This window comes from Echeneis naucrates, chromosome 17, assembly GCF_900963305.1.
Source record: "Echeneis naucrates chromosome 17, fEcheNa1.1, whole genome shotgun sequence".
Lineage (NCBI taxonomy): Eukaryota > Metazoa > Chordata > Actinopteri > Carangiformes > Echeneidae > Echeneis > Echeneis naucrates.
The window spans coordinates 16035044-16047563 of NC_042527.1; the positions used below are offsets into that span (position 1 = coordinate 16035044).

General features: G+C 38.7%; 1 protein-coding gene across 1 annotated transcript; it reads right to left on the reverse strand.

Annotated features, from left to right (window-relative positions):
• Window positions 1-518: 518 nt before the first annotated feature.
• Window positions 519-12030, reverse strand: lrrcc1 (leucine rich repeat and coiled-coil centrosomal protein 1). The gene is given in 20 exon segments (XM_029524907.1): window positions 519-808; window positions 1003-1138; window positions 1775-1912; window positions 2134-2342; window positions 2503-2666; window positions 3051-3225; window positions 3487-3672; window positions 4250-4451; window positions 4940-5079; window positions 5337-5541; window positions 6603-6751; window positions 7336-7510; window positions 8210-8406; window positions 8821-9036; window positions 9544-9710; window positions 9921-9990; window positions 9992-10089; window positions 10193-10258; window positions 10416-10621; window positions 11608-12030. Coding segments are annotated over 20 exon segments (3054 nt in total). The 5' UTR covers window positions 11652-12030; the 3' UTR covers window positions 519-697.
• Window positions 12031-12520: the final 490 nt, after the last annotated feature.

Consider the following 12520-nt stretch of genomic DNA (forward strand, 5'->3'; position numbering starts at 1 on the left):
GTCCCGCTCTGCCCCCCACCCCACCCCACGTAAAATTAAACCACGCCCCCAACCCCTGGATCGCACAACGCCATATACATTTATATACATATATATTTTTATATATATATACATTTACTTTGTTTTTACATGTATGTGTGTATCCACCATACCTTACTGTCATCCATATTTTTTTTTATTTGAGAAAAAGCACGATTTAAAGACCCAAGAAGATATGAACTTACTTAAACAATAAAGGATCAAGTAAGCAAAAAATTATTTAATACACTTCTATTAATTCTTCATACGATTAAAGTAGATTCCGCTTTCAATGTGAATTGGTGCTGTCATGTATTCAGTTCTACTGTCACCTATTCTCATCTGATTGAGGAGTTAAGACCACCCCCACCCCCCCTTTTTTTAAGAGAAACTTAAACTTCTTTCAACCTTTAAGCAGGTATTTAACACAGAACCTGGTGTTCTTATTTTCATTGAGCATAGACCCAATTTTGTTTTGCAGTTGAAAAAGAAAATTAAAATATGCTTAATAGAGTTTATTAGAGAATTCATGAAATACAGATATAACTTATTGTATAAAATAAATAAAAAGTAACTAATTGTTATTGCTTTGAAAATATGAAAGCTATAAAAATAAAACTATCTTCAAGTGTTTTCAGTCATGCATTTGTTTAGCAGCAAAACCAAAATATCTCATTGGTTAAAAATCTTGAAGGACACTCGTAGCACGTTTGATTTTCTCCTCCATGATTCTCTTGTTGGTTTCCATCTCCCCCAGAAGCTGACGCATCTCCTCCTCTACCTCAAATACCTGAAGAAGACCCAGGAAAAAAGCTTCAGCTACACCAAACACATGACATGACAAAAAAAAAACCTGATAAATACAGTAGTTTTTATATTCATATTTTTGAGGCTTTGCATGACAATGAAAGAGAATCAGTATCACCATAATCAGGTTGGAGGCCTGATTTACTCACAAAATTGTCAAAAAGGTGTCTGTTTTACCTTCTGATTTGCTTGATCAATCTGCTTCTGCTTTTCATTCGCTATTTTCAGCAGCTCAGCTTGATGGGCGGCCTGGGTAGACTCAAGTTGTTGACGAAAAGCATCATCAACACTGTGTAATTTCTCTACTGCAGCTCTGTAGAACAGACGACCACAAATAAATCATTAATATAATGTTAAGGTGAGAGAGTAGCTAGACAAGTACAATAAAATTAAATTAAGCTGAAGCACTGGCATAAATCTAATCTAATATTTATCAAAAATTGTATGATGTGATTTAATTTAGTTAAATATAAATTTGATTTCACTGTGATGGATTTGCTTTCAATGTCTAGCCACTTCAAGCAAAACATAAAAAAAAAGAAAACCCAGGATGAATATGCAATTTTGGTTTGAACCCCAGGTCTGGGACTTTTCTGTTTGGAGTTTACATGTTTGTGGCTTCATCCTGCAGTCCCAAAGACATACACAGTGGGTGAAATGGTGCCTTTAAATTGCCCAGAGGCAAGAGTTTTGTTGTCTCTGTCTCTCCTTTGTGTTTGACATCGGATTGCCTGGCAACCTGCACAAGGTGAACCTGCCCACGGCCGGTATCAACTGGGATTGGCTCCAGGCTCCTGTGACTCTGTATAGCTATGCAGTATAGATAATAAATTGGTATGACTGATGAGACACCCACGTGCTTGGACCACTTGAGCAGACTAAAAGCAGTGCAATAGCAATATGTGTAGCCTCATGAACAGCAGAGATATTGTCTCTCTTTGTAGCATACTTGTGTGCTTCTGTTGCTTTATCTCTTTCTTCCAGCAGCAAGCGTTCCTTGGAATCAAAGTTGTCCTTCATGCGCTTCACCTGGCTCTCCAACCGAGTAAGCAGCTCTGCTTTTTCTTGCCACTTCTTACTGGAATCACTGAACAGAAAACAAAACTGTGTTTCAGTAGCTGCAACATTAATGTTTCATCATTATCCGCAGGAATGTTAGCCTATAAAGAAGGTTTGGGTCAGGGTCAACTAAAATAAAATTATAATGACTAAAAATTGGTGAGAGAGCTTTTCATCCTTCTTTCCCTTTGTTTTCCATATACACAATACTAGGGCACTAGGTATGGTGTATTTGTGATAAATCCTTGCCTGTATACTCTTTTGACCTCATTGAGTTCTGCTTCTTTGTCCTCAAGCTGCTGTTTCAGCTCTTCCTTGCGCAGGCTGACATGATCCAACCGCTCTCTTAGTTCAGCTTGTCGAGCTGTTTCCTCCTCCCCCTGCTGCTGGAACTTGTTATGGGCCTGAACCGCCTCCTCACGTAATCTACGGATTAGATTGTCACGCTCCTGCAAGACCTTGACACCATGGGGGGGGCAAGATAACAGAAACAGATACATACATATACCCAAATGACCATAAACATTCCCAAACTCACAGTAATTATGGAAAATAAATTACAAACAAGAAGTTAAAGGTTCTGCTTAGGATGTTTTTTTTTTTCCTTCGCTATCTTACCTCTTTGAGTTTGCGGATGGTTTCTGTCTGGTCATCAGTGATTTTGGCCTTGATTTTGAGGGCATCATTGTCCCTCTCATTCTGTTTCTTCTGTGTCTCCAGCTCAGTGCTCAGCACCTCAATCCTTGCCTCCAGACGCCCACGGTCCTGAGCTAAAGATGCTCCTGGCAAAGGAATACAAATAGAATCTGTACTTAGTATTTGTGAAACTGCAGTATACTATAATATATATTTAAATGTGTTTTAAAACAACTTTATATCAGGTAAATGCACCTGTGGGTGTTGCCCAAACAACCACTAGATGGCATGCTTTACTAGATATGTATGAAATAAAACATCAGGACATACAGTATTAAGCCAAAGAATTAATGCCTTCTTCAAATAGAGTTAGACTCTAGAAATGTTTACAAGGACTCACATGCTAATGTATTATAGAGTAACATGAATTCTTGCAATCCATAAAAACAAATTAAACTGGCTGTCACTACACGTATTGTACTGTGCAGGCGATTCAAAGGGGGCAAGTGCCCTATTTGGGCATCTCCCACCTTGCTGAGCAAGCTCCTGGCCCCATATCCTCCTTTCTGCCCTGAGTCCATCTATCACTGACTCCTGAGCTGTGAGCTGAGACAACAGTCGGGCCTTGTCTTTCTTGAGCAACTCAAGCTGCAGGTTGTGTCGTCGGTCATGTTCCACCTCTGCTTCCAAGGAACGCATTTGGCTCTGGCAGACAGAGAAATAGCATTAATGATCATCTGTCATTGCTGGCAGATGGAACATCAGCTGGACTTTTCAGTGTTTAGGATATCCCCAAGTAGTCTGCCTCCTATAAGCGCAGGCTGAACAGTTTTGAAAAGGCAATGACTGATGCCCAGAACTGGTCATCTCTACTTTCTTTTTCCAAACCAGAAACGATTTACTTTTAATTTACCTGGAGGTTTAACAACAAAAAATAAATAAATAAATAACGTCCCCTTGCTCTACCTTTAGATTAGTGACAGCATCTCTTTTGGCATTGATGAGCTCAGTGATGCGATTCTTCTGTTCTTTGACCATGGCTGTGAGCTCCTGCACCAGACAGGCTGATTTTTTCTCCCTCTGTTGGGATTGGCTCAGGGTCGCTTTGAGCTCCATCACCTCTGCTGTCATCTGATCACAAGCCTCTTTCACCTACAGAAGCAGAGTGTCGCTGAATAAGAATGAGGAATTAAACTTTTGCTTCAAGCACCAGTTGACAATTTTATCAATCAATCACAGTCATTTTTGAGGTCCTACAGAGAACATTTCAGCTTTGTGGATTTACAGAAAGAAAACTTATAAAAGGTTCAGGAATGAAGGTTTGGGCTTGCACTGTAGTTCATTAAGACTTTAAAAGTTTGGTGATTTAAATTGGCAAAAAAAAAAAATAAATAAATAAAAAAACTGTGCAAGCAGCAGCCACCAAGAATAAGATTACATTTTCTGCAGAGCCTGAATAAAATTGGTCACCATAATGATAAAGTACATATTGATTCAAATCCAGTCCTTTTGTACAGTGTTCTTCCTGAGGCAATCACAGACTACTTGTCCAGAGTCAAATGATCCTAATTCAATCTCAGCTTTCCCCATCAGTCTGTCCCAATTGGGGTCAATTCCAGTTCAATCATTCCACTTTTCACAGGCCACACTAATCTTTTATTAGCTGCATAGGAAATATAATGTAAAATTGCAAGCCATCTGTATGGCTGCAGTCCATCTTTTAGCAGACCTCAGAGAAGCGAGCAGCTTCGATGGTTAGTGCCATACGGAACTCGTCCTCCAGAGCAGCATACTGCTTTTTGCTGTCTGCAAGTTTGTCCTGCAGCTCTGCCTCTCTGTGAGCTTGTCTCTGTTCCACTGATGCAACTTCTTTAACCAAAGCCTCGTGGAAATCTGCACCTCCAGGCTGCCATCGCAACTCCAGCTGTTTTCTGAACAGAAAAAAAACAGCAAACAGGCATAGTACAGCAATGTGTTTAACAGGCTACTGGGGTTGGCTTCATATTGTAATTTATGGGTGATAACCTCAAAAGAGATTGTGTTACTTTTCAAAATAAATTTGACTGTGTTTGATCCAACCCTAACCCTTCAATTACATGTGACTAACAGAAACACATTACCTTTCACCCTCTGAGCTCTACCCAATACCAAAAACATCTAATCATCATGATCCATACAGTTAATCTGTCAGGGTGGGGGGAGGGAGGGGCTGCTAGAGCCAATTGCAGCAAAAAAATAAAAATAAAAATACAATTCTAAAAATCTCTCATCTGAATCTCATGTGATAATGTTTTTTTTTTCCCATCACTTCTAATAAGACAATGATTAAGAAAACAAGTGGTCAAAGTTGATAGCCATTCAGCAAAAAATGTCATAAAAAGTCTTCCTCCATTGACAAGAATAAAATCCCTAAATTTACCTGTGCTCTTGTTCCCTAGATGCAAGTAGTTCATGCAGTTGCTGCAGTTTGTCTTTGTGTTGGCGTACAGAGGTTCTCTGAATGTCCAACTCCCTCCTCATAGCTGCTGCCCTGTTTTTCAGCTCCAGGTGTCGCTTCATCTGTGGAGGGACAACAACAGGGCCTTTCATAGTGATTGACCCTTTCTGCTGAATTCTTTTTCTTAAGGCTGAATTACTCCATACTGTACTAGTATAATCTATGTCAACAGTGACATAAGAACACGTAATAGCAGACAGAGGACAACAGGGTTACATTTGGAAGAATCACGAGAAAACTTGTTAAGACTTTTCATGAACCGCATGATTTATGCAAAGACAATGTTGCAGGTGTGAGCATACCAAACCAATTTCTGTACCTCTTCAGCCTGCTGGCGAGTCCTCAGTGCTTCTCCATGGGAGATGCTTTCCTCCAATCTGTGCAGTGTAGTCTTGTATTGTTCCTCACTGCTGAGAGCCTGCTCCAGCTGCTTGGTTAGAGACTCACACCTCCCCTCCAGCTCCTCAACAAGAGTCTGTAGTTCAGAGCGCTCTGATCGCTCCTTTAGCAACAATTCTTTCAGGCTGGATGTGGGAAAAAAAAACAAAAAACAAAACCCAAACAAACCCAACAAAAACCATGAGAACAGTGTACAAGAGGAGGAGGGGGAGGAATAATTATTTGAATGTCTCTTTCTACGTTATGTAGAAATTGGTATTGGCAAGTACAACCAATTTCGCAAATGCCCTTGAATTTCCTCTATATTTTACCTCCCAGTGCTAAAATGTGGAATTGTTAAACTCTTATCTTACAGGGGAGAACATAAAAATGTTGTGAAAACAGCAAAAAAACCAAAAAACAAAACTAAGAAAAAAAAAAAAAAAAAAAGGAGAGCTTGCATAAGTAAGATAGACCCATACATTCCCCTCATATATATCGGTTCCCTTTTTAAATGTGCGATGATAAGCCATTTTCAGTAATTTGACTTCTGATAAGTGAGGGAGTGAACGCTAACAGCTGTGTTCCGTGTCGCTAGAAGCTGACAGTTAAGATTGATTCATGTAATACCGTTGACATATGCTTGTCACCAGGATTCTAATTACAATCATAATGCAGATTTATCTAAGCAGGGTGTGATACAAATGAGGACAGAGCACAAGTTACCTGTCCCGCTAGATGTATCTGTTGAGCACAGAGTGAAGTGATAGAGATTAGGGAGGGAGTATTTAATTATAGATAATTATGGCCTTTGGCTCTAATTTAAAAATAAGGTATATAAACTGGATGGATGTGTTGGCCTATGATCCTTTTTATACCAAACAGCTTTATTATCACAGACAACAGCACAGATATTTAAATGTTTTGGTGTGATTGTGCTTGATTTAGGAGGCTTTGGGACATACATAGGACATTTAATGGTGGGATGGATTTTCATTGTTCAAGAAAAAGGCCAGCATTGGGCCCTGGACTCAGGAGAGCCACCACAAAAGATTAAGAGGGTAGAAATTGATGAGAACCCATTATGCAGTTGAAAACTAAATCCACAGAGACAAGGTCAATTATCCCATTTCATCATGTCTGCTTCAGAGCTACTGTGCTATTCATGTAGCAGTTTAAATTCACAGTACTCTGTCTTTCCTCTTACCGGTCTGTGGTATGCAGGGCCATGCTCTGGAGGTCTTTTTCTTCAGTAATTCTTGTCTGCTGGCACTTAAGCTCTTCTGTTAGCTTCCTCACAGCCTGCTCTGCTTTCCAACGCCTCTCTCTTTCCTGGTCACGCTCCTCCACAATTGCCTGAGCCACATACAGACATAAATAGAGACATAGGAAATACAAAAAGCAACATGTGGAATACATTTGAAGGTTTTACAATTGTCTTCTAACTATAATATTAGATGATCTAGGAATAAATAATACAATAATATAACACTGTGTTGTGCTCTCTCTCTGCAGAGACAAAGTTCTCCAGAGGGAGCTGAGCTCTTCACAGTGCTGAAAGATCATTGAAAACTACATATTTACATGTTTCACAGAATAAACAATTCAACAAATCAAAGAATATCATTAGAACTGAGCCCAAATTCTAACAGAAGCTACATAGCAACAATTGATTAATAAATTTAACACTGATCTGTCTGCAGTTAAATGTCTAACTATACAATGCTGTTTTGTAACTACAGCTCAAATCACAACTGGGTTATAGTCATTGTGTTTTCTTGGTCAGTTGTTTGAAAAGGGCAAGTTTTGATGTTATATTGTACTGTTTGATCAGGATTTTTTTCAACTGGTGTATATTATTCTCTTATTCTCTGTTCACCTCTTGTAAGGCATGACACGATGGCATGATTTGGTTTACATATGGCGTGTTCATCCTGTACCCTGTACGTTTCCTCCTCTTCAGTGGACTTGTGTTTAATATCAACTAAGGCCTTAGCAGGTCTCAAAGGTGCACTCCTTGTTGACCCAACTGCATCTGCACCAACTGCACCAGTAGTCTTCCCCTTTGTCCGCATGACAGACTTTGAACTTCTCTGTTTATGATCCTCCTGATCGCTGCACATAAAGCACATCACAAGTATTAAACCAGCTGTAATACTGATTATAAACTTGCTTCGACATAATGCCTGATTCAGTGAAGATCAAACCACATGACTATTACAGGTAAACAAAGTTTGACCAACTTTAAATTGAATTTGGAGATAATATTCTGAAATCACCTTGCCTTTGATGAGAAAGTTGGGAGCTTACTTATGTTAAATTACTGAATCTTAAGGACATCATCAGTGGCTGATGAAGTAAGATGAGGGTGTAGACCACAGAAGCATGGCCATTAATCATTGAAATTAGATGACAGTTGTAATTTCTAACAGAGAGGAGTAAAGTTTACCACATCACTCAGAGGAGAACATTCATCACCTCCTTTCAGCTGAGGGGTAAAAAGATTTCCTCTACCATTAAAATTTCAGGTGATATTAACTTGATGAATGCCTCCACAAAATGTTAATATCTATTGCCACATATGGTACTTAATTATCTTTTATCAATTATTACATCATGAAGACATCTATGCCAGCAAAACTGTAGTAGTTTAAGAATATGATTATAATTCCTCAAAGGAAGACAACATGATTTTGTTATGCGTGGGGGGGGGCAGTTAGACACAAAGTCTGGGTTCCAAATTGAGAACTTAAAAGTAAAAAATGTAGTTTTCACTACAGAGTAGCTAGCCTACTATGTGTATAGAAGAGTCACCTCTCTGACTTCCTGCCTTTCGTCTCCCGGCTGGTTGTGCTCTGGCTGTTCTTACAATATTTAGGGATCCTGGAGCGTCTCTTGTGTTCCTTCCTGCTGTCACACTCACTCTCTGATGTACGGTCTGTGTCCCTCTTGGCTTTTCGCAACTTTACTGCAGAATGAACAGAGCCTTTGGACTTGTCACCAGCAGGGACCTTGGCAAATATTGCAGAAATAGTTAAATAAATACATAATTATTAAATATTTGAATTTGAATTATTGCAATTTAATAATAAAAGCATCAAGCATGGGGTGTTTTAATAGATTAAGTAGCAACATAATCTTGGACATAGATTGTGAAACTTCAAAAGATTTCAGGCAAAAAAACACATTATAAGTGATATACAAACCATAAATTGTGCTCGCTTTACAACAAACATATTGTTCTGTGACTTCTACTTTTAAAACAGGAGCTTGAGGTCTACAACTAGGCCAAACACTACAGATTCAACTGAGAGAAAACTTACCCTGGTCTGCATGTCTCCTTACCTCCTCTCACCTAGTGCACACCTGACACAAAAACTTCTTAATAAATGGCTCAGTTGTTTTCTGCCGTGTGAGAAAAGCACCTGCTGGATGAGCTGGGACACCTGCTGCTCCAGTTTCTTGATGCGTTCTTCATTAATAGGGTCTGCCTGATCAACCACAGTGGAATGAACTGGCTGGGAGCACTGGAGAACTAGATGTGCAGCTGCATCTGTAATTGCTTCAGAGGCAATCCGCTGACGAAACTGGGCCAGCACCTCGTCAACGCGGGGTGTGGTGAGAGGGCCATCCCCTCTATGCTGCAATGGAAACTTAAATTATATTTTCCCACTTGATTAAGTCTTACATTAGGGTATGTACTACAGCTGTATTACACTCCACTCCACCTAATTTAAACTGGAAATTGCCATCCAGTGCAATGAATATGTAAAGTAACTTTGTAGAGAGAGATCAGATGCCCTAACTTTTGCTAGTCTGGTATAAATCAACCTAATTACATTACGTTTTAGTACTTCAGTGACTTTTAAACTTATATTTGTTCAGAAGACACTGTTCGTTTTCTGTTAGCACTTTCTGAAAGTGAGAGTACAGACTTTGCAGTGAGGAATCACACTTTTTATTTTCCCCTCTGAAGGTGTGATTAAATTTTCCAAATCCAGAATATACAGTTATGGGAAAAAGTTCATCAAATATTAAAAGACTGGAGGTGTTTTTGTTGTTAAATTCTGAAAGACTGCAACAACTGTGTTATGCTTATGGATATAAACTGCTGTCTAAATTATTTGCAGTGAGATATCAATAATTACAGCTTCATTGTAACTTGTATCTGATGAGAGCAGGAGATCCACATAATCCTCCAGACCAGGAATATCACAAGGACTGCCTGGACCTGGATGGGATGGATTTCCCAGCCGGTTAAGGCCATCTAGGATGGAGATCTGTGGTAACGACTGCATAACAATCTCCCAATAACCTGCAGTATGAAAGACACACACATTCATTTGAAAAACCTGACCTATCTAAAACATCAAGTGTCATGCTGGTTATGTTGTATAAATGAATAACCCCTATTCTGCAAGAGATATCCTCATATTCACTGTTGACGCAGCTCATTAAATAAATGTAATAATTTCAGGTAATAGTAGTTACCCTTGTACTCCAAAATAACATTTTCAAGCTTTACCTGTTAACCTGCACACAGGGTTGTCTCTGCCATCCTGCCTTAAAGTCAACTCTCTTAAACTTTGCAACAATCTGCAGGCACTGCAGCAGTTGATCAGTGCAGTCCAGGTGGTTGCTATGGAGACTGAGGTACTTTAGTTTGTACTCTGTCCCATGAAGATACAGCAATCCTAATGGGAACATCAGAAATCAAGAGCACTCGCATGTAAATCACTAACTAATGTTTTCACCAGAATGCAGAAAAAGAAAACTTTTTGTCAGTGTTGAACTCACCCGCGAGGTTATTTATCTGATTGTAGGACAAGTTTAATCGCGTTAAATTCACAAGGCCATTCAGTCCTGTGTTACAGGTAAGGGACATTAACAAATGAGTGATTATACAGCTCATAAAGCAGTCACAGCAATGTCAGAGTAAACACAAGAGTCATTAATAAAGACTTATTACTTGGCAAACTCTCACAATGTTCAAACATTTATTATCTGAATAAAGACTCACCTTCAACTCTGGTGATTAAGTTACAGGACAAATTTAATGTTCTCAGGGAAGTGAGGGAACTTAGTCCCTCAATCTTAGAAATGCAATTGGAAGAAAGGTCTAGGTGCCGCAAGTGCCAAGCTGAAGTCAATCCTTCGATCCTGGGGATGCGATTGCAGTGTAGACTGAGGGATGTTACAGTTGGAGTCAGGGGGATTTCCAGCAAACTAGACAAAAGTAAGCAGAAAAGAATTAAAGTGGAGTCACTTATTGTCCCGGACAACGATGTTCTACAAGAAAATGTCCATAATTTTCTACAATTGTAACAATAACTAAATCAATAAAAATTCTTACGCTGGAGTGGTCAATTCATAGAGACAATCAACCACTCACACTCACACTCAGACCTACAGGCAATTTAGAGTCACCAATTAATCTAACCATACATGTCTTTGGATGGTTAGGAAACCCACACAGGCATAGGTAGAACATGCAAACTCCACACAGAAAGGCCGCAGAACCAGGAACCAAACCTGTGACCTTCTTGTTGTGGGGCAACAGCGTTAGCCACTTTAACTTCATCCAAATAAATTCATAATCTTTTGTCAGACAGTATAAGATACCATGTGATTTCTGGGACTGATATTTGTTGCATGTCACAAGCAGAAAGCTAACAGCAGAGAAAAATCAGGACATGTCGCCATAATGTTAAGCAGCAGAATAATGTTATTGTTGAACCCATTTATTCATGTCTGATGCTTATCAGTGGTATAGGGTTAATATAACTTAAATTCAACATTCGGTAATACTCTACATAAGAGTTTGAAAAACAGGATGTTGAGCCTTAAATTTCATCCTGTTATACTTTTGCTCCAGTATGCAGGAACAATGTACTCTATATGTTATCAAGTTAAAAAGATACAGGACTCTTTTAAAATGAATTCAGCAAAGAAAATCTATAATGATCTAAAAAAAAACATGGCACACTGCCGTAGATTAAAGAGTATATAAATTGTTTTCAAATCAGCCCTAACTCATGCTAACACATAAATCTCAGTAATAATGACCCAATACCTAGTTTCCTTGGACAGTATAACGTCACATTTACATTCATGTAATTTTACTTAAATGGTTTATATTTTACAACGAGAAGTGTAGACTGTGCAACCTTTAATTAAACTGAGACTAAAATAAATGAAAATAAATGAATTACCTTGTAATATTCCTGTCAATAAGACTTAGCTCTTTGTCTCCCATCACGGCCACACACAGCCAAAGTTATTTATCTGTTTGTGTGCTGTCAGTCATTCAGGGTCTTAGTGAACAAAACATACTCACGTCTCAGTGAGTTAAATGTGTAGACGTTTTGTGGAAAAATGAGCCGACAGAGTCAGCTACGTGGCCTAGCATCTTAGCATTAAGTTAACTGTTCATTTAGCTGACAGGAGGCTAACTCAGCTCAAACCGCCTTCAAACAGTTACAGTAAGTCGGAGCGGTCAAAAAGTGGAGCTTCAAAACGGCACATGAGATACAGTACTAAACACCAAAACAGTCTGCTTGAGATCCATCAAACATTTCTCGTTACTACTGTTTATAACTTGTGTCGGGTTGAAATAGCCGCGTTTAGCGTCGGACTTCCTGTTTACAGGACGTTGTTAACGGCGACATCCGGGACACTTAAGGCTACGTAAAAGTCTCCGCCCAGAATTTTTATGCGTCACGTAGATCAAAAAAAAAAAAAAAATCCAAACTATCGCGTTAATAGTTTGCATCAAAACTTTCTCCAATTTTCCTCATAAATTAGATGTAGGTATCGTAGCACTGTGGCTCGTTGAAATAAAAAGTAAGTAAAGTAAAAAACATAATAAAAAATAAAATAAAAAAGTTAATTATTAATTATATCCATAAGATATAATTAATTAAGCCTGTTAACATTTTGTATTATCTAATATATGGCTGAGAAGTAATGCATACAATGAGTTATTTATTCTTACTCAGTTATGGTTAATCACAGATGTATTATAGCGATCCTGACCCCTATTATTTTCATAATTCATCTAGCTGCTACATGTACTGCTGATTGATTCAGTTCATCTCACTCACTGAACCTTGGCCTTATTAGAGA